The sequence below is a fragment of the Takifugu flavidus genome, chromosome 20, assembly GCF_003711565.1.
Source record: "Takifugu flavidus isolate HTHZ2018 chromosome 20, ASM371156v2, whole genome shotgun sequence".
In the NCBI taxonomy this organism is placed as follows: domain Eukaryota; kingdom Metazoa; phylum Chordata; class Actinopteri; order Tetraodontiformes; family Tetraodontidae; genus Takifugu; species Takifugu flavidus.
In genome coordinates this window covers 7,332,433-7,350,957 of record NC_079539.1, presented here as the reverse complement: position 1 = coordinate 7,350,957, position 18,525 = coordinate 7,332,433, and the positions used below count along the sequence as shown (strand labels likewise).

At 42.3% G+C, this 18,525-nt stretch overlaps 1 protein-coding gene across 16 annotated transcripts; it reads left to right on the top strand.

Moving 5' to 3' along the window:
- Positions 1–2,236: 2,236 nt before the first annotated feature.
- add1 (adducin 1 (alpha)) lies at positions 2,237–18,389 on the top strand. Of its 16 annotated transcripts, none has more exons than XR_008947600.1 (20): positions 2,237–2,404; positions 6,315–6,523; positions 6,965–7,127; positions 7,326–7,477; positions 7,595–7,675; positions 7,770–7,919; positions 8,005–8,148; positions 8,244–8,342; positions 8,533–8,706; positions 8,801–9,133; positions 11,061–11,156; positions 11,234–11,326; positions 11,465–11,482; positions 12,552–12,638; positions 13,324–13,480; positions 13,678–14,049; positions 14,697–14,789; positions 15,403–15,436; positions 16,685–16,738; positions 17,008–17,259. XR_008947600.1 is itself a non-coding variant. In XM_057018206.1 (20 exons), the coding sequence occupies exons 2-19, from the start codon at positions 6,326–6,328 to the stop codon at positions 16,734–16,736; spliced, it is 2,478 nt and encodes an 825-aa protein (XP_056874186.1). In that variant the 5' UTR covers positions 2,237–2,404; positions 6,315–6,325; the 3' UTR covers positions 16,737–16,738; positions 17,008–17,259. The 16 variants fall into 16 exon arrangements, 15 of the variants coding, with proteins under 15 accessions (XP_056874186.1, XP_056874187.1, XP_056874188.1 ...); XM_057018206.1 differs by lacking the exon at positions 15,403–15,436 and adding an exon at positions 15,925–15,940; XM_057018207.1 differs by lacking the exon at positions 16,685–16,738.
- The last annotated feature ends 136 nt before the right edge of the window (positions 18,390–18,525 follow it).

Sequence of the window (18,525 nt, the reverse complement as noted above, 5' to 3'; positions counted from 1 at the left end):
GAAAAACCTTAGACCTTTGGCTGACAGGACCATGTGGGGGCTATGCTGAGAGTTTAAAAGGCTGCTGTTGGAGGTCAGAGTTTATATAACATTTTCCTAAAGGAGTAGTGAATCAAACACACACAGGAGGAAAGACAGGCTGACCCTTGTCTCATTGTGCAGGACAGAGGAGGAGGGAGAGGGACTTTCCATGGCACTGAGGACCGAACACAATACCATCTTTGAGTAAATGACACATTGCGTCTGGTGGAAGTCAGAACCACGTCACACTCTACCTCTGTGCGGGCTTTGTGGGATTACCAAATGGCAAATGTTGAGACCTTTACCTGCAGGAGTGGAGCTGCAGGCAGCCTAAAATGCCCCCTGAGTTTAGCATGGAAGAATTAGGCCATTTTCTTAAATATGCAAATGCACTATGCTACACATTGTTTATCGCTGCATCAATCTCCGGTGGTTTGAGAGCTTACTGGCTGGCTGAAGTTAAAAGGGGACGTTAAGTGCTGCATGAAATGAATACGAAAAGCAGCTGGGTTTATCTTCACTCACTCTGTGACATGTGCTGCTAAGAGAAAACAGGTGACCAAGGAATGTGTCTTGAAACTCAAATGTAATACTGGAGCTCAAATTATTTGTTGCCACTTGTGCAGATATGCCAGGTTGTTTATGTGTTTTTTTCAACATGTTTCGGCCACTTTCCTAAATTCTGTACATTTCTTGTTTGTCATATTGTCCGGTCCCCTATGGTTGCATAATAATCACACTTCAATATTTAAATAGATGCTAGAAAAATGATGCTAGGTTATTAAGACTCCACAGAGAAGCAAATACACATGAGATAAATACTCATGTGACCGACTAACAATATATCTTAGAAAATGATAGTGTTGGATATAGATTTGTACAATATTCATGCCTGTGCTTTACAGACACAAGTGGATATATTTAGAGTCCAATGCTGGTGTATCCATGCTACAGGGCAGACCACAATCATTCATAACACTAGAAGGGCCAATCCTGGAGGAAAGTGCATGTGTGTTGAATGTTGCGGGCAGGATTGAATTCAGGGTCTGTCCTGTCACTAGAATTAGGCAAGTCACTGACAAAAAACAACACTTTCATGGCATCTCGCAGCAGTATATAATGTATAGACATGTGCAGTAAAGACTGAGCATGCAGAGCTATTTCTGTACTACAATACACGTGACACAAATTCCTTTTAAAAAAAGATATACAAAAGAGATTAAATGATGTTATATTGGTGTGCACAATACAAGATGATTCACTTTATAAAGAAGTGATATTGCAAAATGTAGCCATGCAGAAATTTGAAAAGGATTGTGGAGTAGACATATAAACCCAATAAATCTGTTGTTTACTGGGAGACCAACCCACTCTGTCTCATGCATACCAAATAAGCTTACAGAGTTGGAAAAGAAGTTCAGTTCCTTTGTAACTTTCCTTTTCCATCGTGAGCATATGAATCATACACAATAAATGCATAAATAATACTGAGAAAACTTGCACGTTCAAGTTAAATAATAGGCAACGTCTATGTTTTTAGTATTGTATATAATGATACATGGATAAATGTTCATTTACAAAATAGACTTACCATTATTAAAATAGACGCGTCGTAGTTTGTTGTAAAGTACTACCATCTGGTGTCACAATATTGAATATACGTCCCTTAAAAAGTGAACTGATGCGTTCAGACACCGGAAGTCCGCCCGAACATCTGCGCTCAGTTGATTCATGGCGCCACCTAGTGGAATACTCGCTACAACTTGTGTGTGGTGTCTAAAAGTGACATATTTTGAAAAAATGTTTTACAAAATTCGGAACTGCTAGAGATAAGGATGATCATGCTAAAGAATTATAACAACGTACGTAACAACGTAAATTGTCAACTATTTTTAATTGGCCAAAGGTTGGATGCACTGCATTAACTGACAATCTATACTCAAGCATTAAAAAACTTAAAAAATCCGATATAAAGTATCTGCCAGGTAGCTATATTTGCCGCATTAGTTATCAGTAGTTATAACTGCAGATTTTAAAATTGAAGGTCATTTTAAACAAGTATTTTTGTATTTTTTTACCTTTTAATGTAGGTTTTACTAGTCTTTTCTGAAGGCCTCTCGTAGGCGGGTGCAATAAATTATTCTCCAATCACCATAGTGGTAGAAGTCACATGTCTCCAGCTGACCAATAGCGACCGAGGTATAAAGATGTTGCCGCACCCAAGTGGGTTTGATGGAGGATCTGGGTGGAGCGATGAGGGGGACGACATACGCAGAGAGATAAACCCACTGAGAAACTACCGCCGTCTGGAATAAAAGTAGAGAACCTCCCCGCCCTGTTTGATCGAAAGGTGCTTGAATTGATTTAGTTCGCCAGAGAGCGGGTAAGTGGAACAATAAGCCACAATTATAGCTGCATTTTTGTCCTTTCAGCAAGGTGATTTAAAAAAAAATGTTTTTATGGCGTCTTCGTCGCTACACTTCCTGCAATCGTGATGCTAATGTGGCCCTTTGCAGAGTGCAAATGGTGGCATGTTGCATTTTAATTCTTTTTACATTTCAAAGCCATTGATTTACATCGTCTCGCACGTTTCCCGTGTCCCTTGCGAACAATAGCAACTTCACTGCTGGCTGTGTTTGGGGCTTCGGGCATGGTTGGCTAAGAGTAGGCCCCAGATTGTATTATCCTGCACTGCACATGCAAACAGTTAATATTCCTATTAAATATGGACTCGGGTGTGTTTTCAATCAGAGGATATTGAGCATTTCAGTGGCCTGTTGTGATGAAGCAGTTTCCCGTCGGTGAGTGTGCAGAATGTCCTGCAAAACAAGTCGTCCGTCCATGCACCTCCTGTGAAATTCGTTGGCCCCCTACTTTTTACCATCAACTTCTGCAGCCAACACCGACCTTCATGCATCAAACACTATGCTATATCATTAAATTGCATGAAATATAACGTGTTTTAGATATGGGGAAGTAAAAACACAGCTGTGCAAATCCCAAAGCGCCTCGCCAAAGTAGTGGCTGTTCACCATGAGATCCAGTATATTAGTGGTGTCTGTGATTCATAGGCCTGTTATATCCAAGTAATGTGGAGATTCATAATGATGAATTTTAATTTTATTGTACTTTTATGAAGGTTTTTTAGACTAATTTTTTTATCGACTTTTTCTTTTCTCTGGATCTGTTGGAAATTTGCAACATTTTAGGCACAAATGACCCCTCCAGATAATAATAAATGTTATTTCCACTTTACCACATCAAACATTGCAAAATAGCGCTTGTGTCAATGATATGACATATGTTGATTAGGCATCCCTTTTGCTACATGCAGTGTAAGTACCATGAAGCAAAATCAGGATGAATTGCCCATGTATATTAAGGGGTGGGTTTTGGTGATTCTTTTAGACTGAGCAAAATTCCCAAAGGAGCTTTGTGAGTCTGGCTCCATGTACTCCACACACGCATACACACTCACTCTGGATAGTGTTTGCTTTACTCCCACTCCTCTCGCCCACACCCTCAACTGCAGTGCAGCTGAAAATGTGTTCCTCATTTCAGGTCCATCTCTCTCATTTCACTTTTTCCTTCCTTTTCTCCCCACATGCAAACACTTAAAGGCTTTTTCCCCCTAAGGTGCAGAGGTGAACATGGTCATAGTCAAATTCTACCTCTAACAGCTGCTGAGTTCAGATGGAATATGTATCATGTAATATATTGTTTGTTTGTTTTTGTTTTCTGTGCTACTGTGTTTTTAAATTGAAAGCTTCTGGCTCTTTCTTTTTGTATTTCTTTTCGGTCTGGTGCACAAGACTAAAGTGCTAAAATGACACCTTGGACATTCCTTGTAGTTACCCTGACACATGCACTAGAGGAATCTTTGTCCCCCAGTAATGACAGGCATGCAGCAGGAGATATAAAGAGTGTCCCGCTGCTTATTTCAGTCTCTCAGATGGCGGAAATGCTTTTAAACACCAATGCATGCTACAGTCACCACCTGTAAAACAGACTGTTTTTATTTTGATGACTCTTTTGCATTGTGGGGTCTTCATAATAGGAGAAAATGTAATGGCTGTCAGTGTTTGATGTGATGGTTGCCTTGATACTTTAAACCACACCACAGCTATCTGTCTGCTCAAAAGTCTGCAACTGGGTTGTATGCTAGGTCTGCATTTCAACTCATCTTCAATCAGATGATGATATTATATTAAATTTGGAGTGCCAGGTCCTGAACCGCCCCGTCTGTGATCAACTATGCTGGATGTTTTTTGAGTTGGGCACACCCAGGATTTCACCCATTATTTTCCAATGTTGAGCATTCACTTGTCATCGACGTAAATTGTTCCACTTACTCTCTAATTGTTGGTTCAGATTTTTTTCTGCTCCTCTAAGTTTGATTTTTGCAGAAGATGATTGAATTCCCAAGTGCCAGTCCCATTCTGTGTGTCATTAAACACCCAGGACGCATGAGACTCGGGGGCGGCCCAACTGAAATATTAACTTAATTCAGAATGTTCATATCTTAATCCAGCATTTATCATTTGTAATCATCTGTGATCATGTGATTTATCATCTCTTAACTGGGACGTTATTCGTATCGAATATAAACGGAATGACATCAGTTTGGAGGGGTGTCTTGTGACTCAGATGAGCTTACAGAGCAGTGTTGCCCCACAGCTGGTCTTGCATAACAGTAAAGGGTGTCCTGTGTTTCCATGGTAATATATTTGGTTACTATAGTGATGGCAGTTTCAGCAGGAGTGGGGGCTATCCATTCCCCTGCACCTACATATCATATGAGCAGAGATAAGGAGTCCTTTGAGGCTCTGGGAGCCTGTGGTTGCAAAATGACGACATTTTAAACTAATGGAGGCGAAATTTCAGCTTTTCACTGTTATTGCTACACTTGACACGTGTCCTGGGTACCGGACATCCGTTGTCAGACAGTTTACACTATAAAAAAAAAGAAGCTTTTGTAGTGTTCATGTTGAAATGAGGCCCTGTACTGCGCATCTGGAAGAAGTCATTTAGTTTCAAAGATGCATATGGCAGGAAAGCACTGTGATGGAAGTCACCAAGCATCGGTACATTTACTAATGCACAATGGATTTAAAGCATCTTGACTTCCTAAGTCAGATGCACATATTGATGGTAATGCACAGTCATCCTTATGCACTACTTATCCTCATCGTCGGAGTCAGGAGTAAAGAACAATCTGCAACTCTGGTCAGTGGGATTCTACACATTTAGTAGTGTCAGCTGTTTTTCATCCATAAAGTCATTATGTTAACAGGCGGCCGGGAGAATTCTGTCAAATCCTATTACGGCTATCCAGTTGTCAGCACGCATGCCTTGTTCTTTGCAGTAAACCCAACATGGACAAGTGAAAAGCAAATGCAGCGTAAACGCCAGAAGAAATGAAATCTGACAGCAGTCTTCCGGAATCAAGGCCATCTTCCCTTAATCAAGCCTGACCTAGTCCAGTTTGCACTGTACGAATTTGAGTTCACATGGTTTTATAAAGGGTGGCACTTGTCTCTGAAAGCTAGACATTATTTCTTCAGGGTAAAATGTAAAGAACTCCACCAATAGAGGACACAGAGTCTCTGTTCAGTGTGTGACTCTGGATGCTTTGAGCTCAGCTGACAGTTGCCATGACGCTTTTGGCTGAACATTTGTATTGAAGCAGACTAATGGGCTGCATCAGTTTTGATGAAGGCTAGATTGTTTTTGTGCGTCCCACAGGGTCAATTTTTTACACTGTCACAGATGGACAGGCAGATATAGAGCTCATCGTTGTTTATGTTGTCCTCAATGATAAAGCTGCCAAATAATCGCAATAACTCTAAAAAACACAGGAAATGCTGGTGGGCTATCTCGCGCTTCACTTTTGTTTTATTTTCCTCTGCACAGCCTTGACCAGCCGAGGGATGTTGTTATTCCAGGAAACACATTGTGGAAATCAATGAAAACTCCTCTGAGCTTGGAATATTGGTAACATGAGCTCACCAGCCAGCAGAGGAAAGTGTAGTCAATAAGACTGACTCCTGTAATGTACTGGTTATGCAATATTACATTTAGCTAAAACGTTATACAAGTTTTAGTATATATTAATACTCCAGGACCAAAGTTTTCAGTTTGACACTTCCTACACTTATTTATCAGTAGATTTTTCTTGGTTGTTATAATGTCGAGCCAGAACTTTATTGTTCAAACAGCTATAACCAGGCCTTTGTCAATTTCCTCTTGATACGATGAGTAAAAATTCTCCCTGTCCCTTCCTCCTGCCACAGGAGGCCAGCCCATGATGAACGGCGACTCAGGTGCCGGGGTGGTGACGGCCCCGCCTCCCACCACAGCCCCCCACAAGGAGCGTTACTTCGACCGGGTGGACGAGAGCAGCCCGGAGTACCAGAGGGAGAGAAACATGGCGCCTGATCTGCGACAGGACTTCAACATGATGGAACAGAAGAAGAGGGTCTCCATGATACTACAGAGCCCGGTCAGTGAAACAGACGCGTTCAGGAGAAATCAACGCTATCCTCTCCAGCATTTCAAGCAGTGACTCAGGGCTTTTAGATACAGCGGGCTTGCAAACATCACATGATGACTCCAGTATATTCCCCATCAACCATGTTTGTGTGACTGGCTTGATCCCATAGACCAGCACTCTTTAAAAGCCCATTGTGTTCTGGAAAAGCACTGATGTGTTCAAATCTTGAGGAAAAGACAGAGCGGCCATTGTCATGTCATTTATGTACACGCCAGTGCTGATGGTGAAACAACTCTCACCTTTTTATGACCTCTCACGGTCACAACCTCAATTATTCTTTGCATTCATTTGTATTGTGAATGTGAAATTTACGTGCTTATCTAATTTCCTCTTGTTTTTAGATATGTCTGTTGTATCTTATGGAACGTCTCTTTGGGTTTTTCCCCACAGGCATTCTGTGATGAGCTGGAGACAATGATCCAGGATCAGCTGAAGAAAGGGAAGACTCCCACTAGCCTGCTGGCTCTGCAGCAGATCGCTGACTTTATGACCACGAGCATGCCCTCCATGTATCCTGCTGCCCCACAGGGAGGAATGGCAGCACTCAACATGAGTAAGCAGATAAACAGAATGATAGTGGGCAGGAATTTGACCTCAGCTCTGTCTGCGGTCACGATGAGTAATATATTGAATGCTAACAATTTTCCAATTTGGGTTTTTAAATGAGCGTTTTCTTCTCTCTTTTACCTGCTGACCTATTTCAATGGCGATGTTTACTACAGACTGTGAATTTTCCACTTCTTTGTGCCAGGTTTGGGTATGGTGACTCCAGTAAATGATCTCCGTGGCTCGGACTCTACTTCCTATGACAAAGGGGAGAAAACGCTTCGTTGCAAGCTGGCTGCCTTCTACCGACTGGCTGATTTGTTCAACTGGTCAGAACTCATCTACAACCACCTCACAGTAAGACGGCTGTACCTTTTTAGAATATAGACTTCATGCCCATTATAGTGTCTTTTTTTCTAGGAATGATAATTGTATTTGCCCATAACGTAGTTTAACATTAATTTGATCCTTTAGGTGCGGGTGAACCCCGATCAAGAACACTTCCTGATTGTCCCTTATGGGCTTTTGTACAGCGAAGTAACAGCCTCTAGTTTGGTAAGAATATCTATTGATCTCTTAATGGTGGAATTTATTTTCTGATTATTTTTTTATGGCTATGAATAAAAATGTTGGCAATCCTGCCATGTAGGTGAAGCTAAACCTACAGGGGGAGATAGTGGACCGGGGCAGCACCAACCTCGGGGTCAACCCAGCTGGCTTCACCCTCCACTCGGCCATTTATGCCGCACGGCCTGATGTGAAGTGCATTGTCCACATACACACAGCCGCAGGTGCCGCGGTAAGAGAACTTTATATAAATATTCATACCAAATATGAACAGGTTTCTATCCGGTACTACCTCTGGTGTATGTGATCGGTTGCAGGTATCGACCATGAAATGTGGCCTGTTGCCCATCTCACCAGAGGCTCTGTCCCTGGGTGAGGTGGCCTATCATGATTACTATGGCATCCTGGTGAATGAAGAAGAAAAGGAAATATTACAGAAGAACCTTGGGACTGACAAAAAGGTAACAGCGAATTTTAATCACAAATCATAAGAAATCCCCTTTAGAACAAAATGGAAATGAAAGAATTCTTTTTTACGTGGGTGTTTGTCTCATAGGTCCTCATCCTGAGGAACCATGGCTTGGTGGCTGTGGGTTCAACACTGGAGGAAGCATTTTATTACATCCACAATCTGGTCACTGCTTGTGAGATCCAGGTCAGTCACACTGAGCTTCACGTAGGGAATTGTTACACATTTATATAATGTGTGTGTGTGTGCGCCTGTGTGTGTTGGGGGTGTTGGAAAGAATGAATGATGGGGATATGTGTTCTCATATCCTGGTCTGTATTATCGATTCCTCCTGAGGTTTTTCTTTCTCTGCTCTCTCCACTTTTTTGCCTTGAAGGTGCGCACACTGGCCAGTGCTGGAGGTCCAGACAATGTGGTGATGCTGGACCCGGGGAAGTACAAGGCACGTCCACGGGTCCCAGAGCCAGCTGGTGACGGCTCCTCCACACATCCCAAATGGCAGGTTGGGGAGCAGGAGTACGAAGCACTCATGAGAATGCTTGACAACTTGGTGAGCATGGCAGAAGTCCACTGTTCAAAATCCATCGGTGATGGCAGACAGCGGAACAAAACCCATGTTTTATGTTTTCACCCCCCCTCCTCAGGGCTACAGAACAGGTTACCCTTACCGCTGTCCGGCATTGCGAGACAAAGCTAAAAAGTACAGCGATGCTGAGACTTCCTCCACTTATGGAGATGACAGTGACTCAGGTGCTCGCTCCCCACTGAAACACAGCTTCCAGCGTGGCCAGCGTGACAAGACCCGCTGGCTAAATTCTGGCAGCCGGCCCGATGAGCCCTATGAGGATGGGCCCGATGGCAGCAGCCCCAAGTCGAAGCCTAAGGTGTGGACGAACATAACACACGATCAAGTCAAACCCTTGCTGCAGTCTCTCTCGTCTGGTGTCTGCGTGCCAAGCTGTATAACCAACTGCTTGGTCTGTGCCTACCTTATTGTTCATAGTATAGATTTTGTTGGTGGAAATGGGTAGTTGGTCGGCATCGTGAGCTTCTGGACACACACACACACACACACACACGAGTGAAGTAACATTTATTCATAAATTACTCATTCTGATCTTTTTATTGCCAGGTCAAATTGGAAACTGGTATAGGAATATAGTCATAAGTTATTATCACTTGAGATTCCCAATTAACCCAAATTGAACCCTCCTGTGGCTGTTTCTAGCCGTCTTTGTTCTCTTTTCCTTCTGGTGTCCTCATGCCTCATGATGTCAGGCCGGCTACCCGCAGCATGACCCACTGCATGACTAGTAGAAATGAAGCACTTCTTGTGTAGATGTTTTGTTTCCCAGAGGAGCGAGCAGCAGGGCTGTGGTGCGAGTCCTCGTGTGGACCCTCAAATGTGTTAAAACTCAAAGATGCTGCTTAGCTGTGATAATACTTCATGGAGTCAGAATCGATTAAAAAAGAAATGTCAGATTTGTAGCTTTATCAACCAAAGAGATCTTAGTTTTCTTCCAATGCTTTTCTGTAATATATGAATTCTCAGTAGTTTGTTGGAATTTATTCTGAAAGGTCTGCATGAGTGGGCGGGAATAATAACACAACCAACTTGATATTTGACTAAACTTTTGAATCTCCTGTTGGGAAAGTAGGAAATGTTGTGTTGTGAGTCTCTTTCTCAGTGAGTATATCATTTCTGTGTTCATCTCACATTCAACCGACCCAGCTACTTCCATCCAGAAAGCCCTTTCTCATCTGCTACTGGTTTGGCAGCAAATCGATCAAGCTAAAGATAAATGCAGGATTGACTCCATAGCCCTCTCAGCTTTCCACTGCAAATTACATCTCTATTTAGAACTCAGAATATATTTTGCATGAAGCTGCTGCTGCTCATTCAGAATAATGCAAGAATTGAGTAGAGCTCTTTTTATTTCACGTATGCTGGGCATTACCAGGTTTGCAAAACTGCTGCAAAAAGTAAATGGGAGTATTCAAGAACAGAACCCTATAGTCTGCAGGAAGGATGCCCTCTGGTGACAGTAGCTTTTCTTTGTCCCCATGTGGGCGAGTGTCTGGTGTGTTTCTCTTGTATTTCTGTCGTCCATGTTGTTGAGTAACAGCCTGGGAAATGACTTTGGTGATGCCAGCTCGCCTCTCACTGCCACCCTCGCTTCGTAAGACAGATTCATCACACTAAACCACCTGGCCATCCACCCCACTCTCCCTCCCCTTTTCCTATCACTCACCCACTCGCCCCTCTCCTTCCTTACCCCCCTTCCTTTACCTGTACTGTGGTGTTTTTAGTGCATCTTTACTGTGCTCCAACCGTTTATTTTTAGATTCAAACAGCGCATCAATGATGATCATGATGTAAATTACAGTACATTTTAATTTGTCATGTAAAAACCTTTTTAATTATTGACAAAACAGATCTTGGATGGTCATTTTAGTCAAAATGGGGCCAAAGCTTTTTTGTTTTCCTTGATAAATGTGTGAAGAAGTGAATGAAAATTGTAATTTATGGAAAAGTTTCATATACCGAAACCTTTCTCTTCCTTTTTGGGCCTTTTTTGATATTTTTTATTGGGATTTCCAGCTTGATATTGTAGCAGTTTCCTCAATTCCACTGTGCATATCCATACTATTCATAACCAAAATATACACCACAAACTCATACATAGATTCTCCTATTTTCTCACATGTGCTCTATCATCATTGGTCCATATTTGCATTCTAACCTTTTTTATTATAGACATTTAAGTTTTTTCTTTTTCAGTTCAGCATGATTTTTGATTTTTGTTTTGTGAAGCCTGCAAAGTTTTAACAATATTTTTTTATTTTTGGTTTTTCATGCCAGTCAGTATATCTGTTTTACTTTAGTCGATGTGCTCATTACAGTGGTCAAAGGATGACGGCGTTCGCCAGGCAGCAGTTGCCAACCAGTTCATTCCAATGAACACCAATCCAAAGGAAGTCCTGGAAATGAGGAATAAGGTATCTCAACAGTTCCTCTTTGACTCTGGTAACGTCTAAACTTGCAATGACTTAAGTTTTTATTTTGTTTTTTAAAGATTCGGGAGCAGAATCTGCAGGACGTAAAAACAGCGGGGCCCCAGTCCCAGGTTCTGTGTGCCAGCACTGTGGGGGAACGTAGCTTTAACCAGGTCAGTCTGTCACCTTCTCGTACGATAGCTTCACTGTCACTGTCTCCGTGCCAGTTGGGTGTCTCCATAACCTCCTTCCTGCTGTGATCCAGAGCGACGTGGTGACTTTGTAACTGTCACATTATTCTTTTATCGCAGAGATTGACAATCTGGCAGGTGAGTAGTGTTTGTTAGAGGTAAACTCGCCCTGCTCTTCAAACCTGCCACTTCAGGTCGCGTCCATATTCTTACTTTAACTCTTCATATTTTTTTTCTGTTTTTATTTTTTCCTTTTTCAGTTACTGAGAGGTCAAGGATTTTATTTGCCTTGCTACTTGCAGGCTGTGAAAATCCTCTCAAAAATATATGCTGTTTTTATATATGATTTTTTTTTCTTTGCATGTGCTCTTGCAACCACTTAGACAGTTAGTTTTAAGTCAGTTTGCATGGTGGATCTGGTTTATTTATCTTATTTTTCCTCATTTGTAAGACTTGAGGAGATGTGAGTGTTACTCCTCCAGGACAGGATTGCTGCAGACAGAGCTGTTTTACCTCCGCCAAGAACGTCAGCATGTCTCAGCCGACTGGATTGATAGTTAGTCAGATTATTGCAACTCTGTGTACTTAGAGGATGGATTTGATTTGGCCTTGGCAGAGGTACATATGAGCTCTACTATTTATATATAATAAAAAAAAATGCATCGACTACATATCAGAGGTACCTGAAACATGTTCCAGCATGTTATTAGTATCCTTAAAGGAGCCCCTTTGTTTAATTTGGTCTGATTGAATGTGTCATGGTGACCATTGCAACGCTTTTCCCATTTCACGTCACATCTCTCGTCAGAACATCTCCTTTTGCATGCGTTCTTGGTGTGTTCAATATGACTGTACGGCATCTGTATGCAGAGGTGGAAAGTAAATCACGCATTTTAAATGGTGTTATGTTGTTTTTTGAAAGACTGTCATTCAACCAGTAGTTAAAGCAAAAACTTCATTTTTGCTTTGGAAGTCAACCGTCCTTGACTCTTAAGAAATGTGGGGATTTCCAGAAGGTCTTCACACTCATGAGGGTTACGTATTGCAATATACACAGTAATCTTTCCACCTTTGTCCCTTTTTAAAGGTGGTTCTGTTTCTGCTGGCTTCACTCATTCATGTCTGGCTGTCTAACGGACTGTTGGTCTGAATGCAGTGGTGTTTCAGCTGAGTTGTTCCTTCCCCCTCACTGGGTTTACTATTGCAGGATGCCCCTCTTTCTGACTGTACAGACACTATTGATGGCCTTGATGGGTCCGAAGGGTCCTATAGTCCCGCTAAATCAATTAGAAAGGTACTTACTGCTCCAGTACTCACACGTATGTTAAAATAACCTCCAGACATTACAGACTGATGTTATAGTGCACATCTGGATCTGTGTAGATGAATAATTCAACAGGTGATGGCAAATTGTGTTCAGTAGCATTTTCTTCATATTTACGCCCAATAAAGGTCCGAAACTGGTTTGTGTCAGTTGTGATTTTGATCTTGTCTTGTCATGGTGACATTTGTTGCATAGAGTTTTGTTTTTACAAGTTTTTTTTTTTTTTTTTAAATGGTGGACATTTTGTAAAAGTTTATCCTCTGAAGAATGCAACTATCACTGTTTATTACTTTACTCTTTTCATGCCAAGTGATGTGAAGTTTATTTTCTTGAGTCTTTTTATGCCTTTTTTTGGTAGAATAAAACAGCAATTTTTATACTATCTAATGCAATTAATAGCCTGTTAGACAAAACCTGATATACTGTATATAATTATATAAGTTATTGCTCTTCCCATTTACCCAAGACATTTCTCGTAAGTTTACATAAATTTTGTCTTAACCGCTGATCCCCTTCCAGGATAATTATATGGATGGAATTTCTGAAAATATTTCACACTTCACAAATGTATATATATATATTAGTATTTAAATCTGCCCGTGTTCACCTGCATTTACTTTTCAACTGTTCTGCGTTTCCTCTGTGTGCCCTGTAGGGGGAGCTTGTGACGGCATCCAAGGCCATCATTGAAAAGGAGTATCAGCCCAAGGTTGTCATCAGCACACAGGGCCCGAACCCCTTTAACAAACTCACAGACCAGGAGCTGGAGGAATATCGCAAGGCGGTGGAGCAGAATCAGAAAGGGACCGAAGGTAAAGTGGAGATGCAGCAGCCAACCCAGAAATGCTTTGTTGCCTGTTAATAAGAGTTAAATGCCGTTTCTTGCTCTCCTCCTGTAATCAACCATTTTTAACTTCTCTAAGAATTACAGAAGTGAAATGAGCTTCGTGTTGAGGTTTCCTGGTCTGTTAAATTATAACAAAGTCAAATAATACACATGAATTCACAGTCCAGAGATGGGATGACAGTAGTGAGCAGTCAGCATCCTCCGTTCCATCAACTAAGCCTGAAACGCCACAGGGGGGTGGAGCCTTTCTTTCTACGCCATCACAGTCTGCGACCGACTCGCCTAACTTACCAAACACCCCACCAGGCACCGCCACGTCTCCCACACCAGATTCAGTAGAGGACTCGCCTGTCCTCAAACAAGCGCAGCGTCACGCTGAGATTGCAGAAGCAATTGTAGATGACGTTTTTTCAACAATCGGTGATGTTCTTTCATCGCGAGACCCCACGAGCAAGGAGTTCCACTCAGCTGTGCTGCGAGCTCTCAGCAAGGAGCCATTGGTGGTAGCAGAGGCTGAGGCAGAGCAGGCTCCAGGTACATGGGTTGAAGTGGAGTCCTGCATAAGATCTTCTGTTTCCCTCCTCCCCTGCTCAGCCTTTACCCGTCTTACTGAATACAAATGCATTGGGTTACGTGGGAACCCCTGCCTGCTGTTTTCTCCTTTGCCTGGGGGCCTTTTGTTTTACCTCCTTACCCAGAGGCCAGTCTCCTGCTTGATTACCCACCCCCCACCCTCACCCCGTTTCTCTGATGTCGCCTCCAAAGGCATCCGAGTTGTGGCAGATTGGGATCCCTGTTTGCAGTGTGATTGGATGAGGAGCTGAGCTGAGAGGATGTGAAAAGTTTAAGGGGGTTGAAGACCACTCATACGGGGTGCACTGTGTAAGTGCTTACTTTGTTCAGGAAGCTCAATCCTCCAATCAGAGCTTCCCATATGTGGACATTAAAAAAAATGCCTTCCTCCTTTTGCTGCTACCTTGTCCAGTCTCCCTCCAGTGCGTCTCGCTGATTTTTCCAATGAGACTAATGATGGCTATTTTGGGCTTATCTGAACGTAGATTTATGGGAAGTGCTCCGATACATCCTAACCTTTTCTGTGTGTGTTGCGGTGCCGCTTGTGGAAACGTGTGGCTCTTCAGGCCTATGAAGTGAGATATTTTCATGGTTTGGTGTTCATTCAGACCTGCAGGAGATTGTAGCGGTCGATCAGGATGAGACAAAGGACCAGAAAGCCACCAGTACACCACCCAGCACCCCAGTCAGAGCAGAGGAAGGTAAGGTGTCCTGCCACACCTGACGTGCCCAGCATGCTTTACTTGGTCTTGGATTTGTGGCTTTTTGGAGTTTTTGGCCAGTTCTAGTCTGTACTGGACATGGACTTTCCTGGCTGTCCTCTTGCCTGCCTGTTTTGGGATCTGTGCAGTGTTTAATATTACTACTTTTGTTGCTATGTTTTCTGTAATAACAGACCAAGAGGCTTACCCTAGTTAGAAGACATGAAATCTGTCTTTATCATGATATAATAAAGATATCTAACATCTTGGTCTTTATTACTATTGGATTACACCTGTGGTCCTGGAATTTATTGATTTGTCGATAAAGCTTTTACAAGAAGGAAAGGGGATGAGTAGATTTAATCACAGGTGTAATCTGATAATAAACTGTTCTATAACATGTGTCACTACATACAGTATGTATCTCCTTTACCCCTTCACTTCCATTCTCCATCTTTTTGGAGTTACTTGGAATGGTTCCAGCCATTCTTTCCCTTTTTTCCCCCCTAATATTCCACATTTTTTTTATTTTAAGAGTGTGCTTTTGGTTGATCTGCATAGACATTTGTTTCTACTTGTGCTTTTTCTTCTTTGTGGCTGCGATTACAATCAGGAGATGGAAATACAAAAGAGTACCTGTTACCATAGTAAGTATGTACTGTTCCAAACTCCAGATTTACTGTCCACCCTTCACGTCCATCTCCGTTCGCCTGTTTTCGTCTTGCATGGCTGTATTCGTAGAGCTGTTCTGTGGTGTGAACTAGCTGTGTGAACTGTTTGAAGAGTTCAGATGGTGGAGCTGGGCGTGTGCTCACCAAATTCCTCTGAATCGCTTTCTCTTTTCCGAGGTTGAGGGGGATTACTTCAGCTCCCATTTCCTTTCTTCTCTTTATTATAACGGTTATTTCAGTGGTGACCAATGGCAATGGCTTGAACAAATAAATGGAGGGTGTTGCTGAAGTAAACCTTGAAACATACTAAATCTTTCACACTAGATAACGCCCTTTCCCCGCTAATGATGTGCTGTAAAATTAACCAATGCTTTCTTGCACTCATGTACATTTTTTGTAAATGTTATCCGCATACGTTGTTGGGAAATGGGAAATTGTGTTTGAAAATGTTGTTTTTCTTGCAGATGAGTTCTTTACCAGGTATATTGTGCTTCTTTCTTCTCTTTTTAACTCGCTGCTGTTGGCTTTGCTGACACTCACTCTGGGTCTGACCAGTTTAATGGTGGAAGCCGAACGCTTGGCTACTTTGTGGTTGCGTTTCTATCGTCCATCTTATCTGTGCTTTTGGTCTCATTTCTGTTCTGACAGACATGGGGAATGTAAAATAAAGTCTGCTGTGTAGCTTTTTGTCAGCATTATTAAAAACCTGGCTGAGGGCATTTTGCAGTGTTGTAGCTTATAGTCCAGCTTGAAGTGGAGTGGTTGGGAACACACCATCTGGATCAGTCCTCGGAGCTTCCTGCTTCTTCATATCATGTTGCCGGAAACAAAGTGTAGCATACAGTCCATTAACGCTGATGTATGATGCACTTTTACACTAGGCTTCCACATAACGGGCTAACAAATGTTTGGCTAAATGGGTTACAGCTATTAGAACAAATCTGAGACAAGATGTTGGCAGTTATAGTGGCTGGCAGCAGCAGCAGCCCTCAAAATAGTCTCATTTTAATTAGCTCACGTTTGGCTTTAAGACTTATTCCAGCATTTGTTGTTTAGAATAAAACTGTTTCTATTAGAATATTGATGCGCCCTCTGACTCTTGTGGTTTGGCATTTTCATCCATGAGGTGTGTGCGGCAGGCTTAAACTACGGTAGTTCTTCTTTATCTTTCTGTTGCAAGGACACATTGTTGCAGATTTTCATTTCTCCTTTGTTTATACCCAGGGTACAAATGAACAAGGGAACTGCACTCATTAAGATTTCCCTGTTTAAGTGAAGGTAAAATGGTGGTATTGAGGTTTGGGTGTGTTCAAATGAAAACATAAAGTCCCTAAAATGAAGGCGGTATAAATGTTTATAAATCTATATCGGTATAAATGGCGTCACATGTTTATTGCCTTTTGGATTTAAGTGGGAATGTTGGACAGTCTTGATCGAGGTGTGATCAGAGCTCAGAGTAAATGCTACATTTAAAATACATTTTAATAAAGTAAAAAGGTGGTGCACAGAACAGTCTGATAATCCTTACTTCTTTATTCCATTGTCAGAGTCTTTGCCAGAACCGACCTATAAGGATGAGAGTGACGCAGCTACCCTGAGACAGACCCTGCCAGATTTAACCCCCGATGACCCAATGGATGCCCCAGCGCTTCCCGTCGAAGATGCCGACCCTCCCCCCGTGTCCGCCCCCACTGCAGCAGTTGCGGATCCAGCTGAAGCTGAAGCTGAGGCTGAAGCTGAGGCTGAGGAGCCTGCTGAAGGTGGTGACCTGGAGGGTGAAGAGTCACCCAGCAAGTCCCCCTCCAAGAAGAAAAAGAAATTCCGCACTCCTTCCTTCTTAAAGAAAAACAAAAAGAAGACAGAGTCGTAGAATCAAAGAATGTTGGATTGGTCCCCGAGGCCGGCCGCCGCGTCTTTTGTTTGCTTTTTGTCCGCCATCATCGCACCCTTCGATCGAAGCCACCGCCACACACACACGCGCGTTTCTTTTTGATATCTTGCATCGCTGGCTTATTAACTGATTTCTCCTTGTTAGCGTGTACCAATTTTGTATACAGTGTAAAAATGCATAAATGTTAATAATTATTCGAGGCTTTTAGTTGTGTGACGCTCGCCGTCTCGTCAGCTTCACCCGACCCTCAGCGCATGTCCAATACCGCAGACCCTGACCCTTGATGTGAGCTTTAAGGGTTCGAGCACCCTGAATTTTTATTTCAACGTTCTTACTAAACTGTTGTAACCTCTAGAATGTATTGGGATTGTATCAAAATATGTCCAAGTGTCTTTAAACAAATACAGAACGAGTCAACCGGTGAGAAGTTATGGGGACAATTCGAGTACCGGTAATGCTTATTTACCTTTAAGGTCGTGCGTGTCCAGCAGAAACAGTCACAACACCCGCTTGAACGTTCCCGTCACCTGCGTTACGAGGTGAGGTCACCTCGGTCCTGAACTGTTTCATTTATTCCTGTCTGGTTTTGTGTTGCACCCTTTTGAATTTCCTGTCAGACGAGCCTTGTATTCTGACTTTGTATTTCTTTTCCTCTTGATTAAAACTTTAATTTTCATTTTATCCCCTTAAAGCCAACTTCTTCTTACTGGCTGGCTGTGAGACCACTGTGAACTTTTTCCACCAGTTATTAGGAACTCATAACAATACTGTTTTTATTGAACCTGTAAATGACACATCACTTATGCATGATCACTCACAATCTTTTAAATGTATTTTATTTAAACCAGATTGTATTTTAGTTGTAGTGTTTGGATTATACTGGAATCTCTAGTTTTTATTTTTTATCTCACAGCCATTGGTTTCTGTTCTTTGCCTCAGTGACTTCCACGTCTCATCATTAAACAGTCCGAATACGTCACCTAACTTCTCATGGATCGCTCTTTTACAGCCGTGAATAAAAACACTACAGTGAGGTCAGCATGGTGTGGTAGTAGTTATTCTGTGGAAGCTGTGGAGATCTGAAGGAGTTTGTTTTTACTACTTCAGAAGTGTGTGCAGATGGTTGTTGGGCAGCTAAAAGTGACCTTGATTGGAAGGGGGGGGGGAAGACTTT

Excerpts from the sequence above, each read along its gene's own strand:
- add1 (XM_057018203.1), top strand. The coding sequence starts at position 6,326 with ATGATGAACGGCGACTCAGGTGCCGGGGTGGTGACGGCCCCGCCTCCC. Across the intron at positions 9,134-11,060 it reads GCTGTATAACCAACTGCTTG|TGGTCAAAGGATGACGGCGT; the intron begins GTCTGTGCCTAC and ends TGCTCATTACAG. Across the intron at positions 12,639-13,323 it reads CCGCTAAATCAATTAGAAAG|GGGGAGCTTGTGACGGCATC; the intron begins GTACTTACTGCT and ends TGTGCCCTGTAG.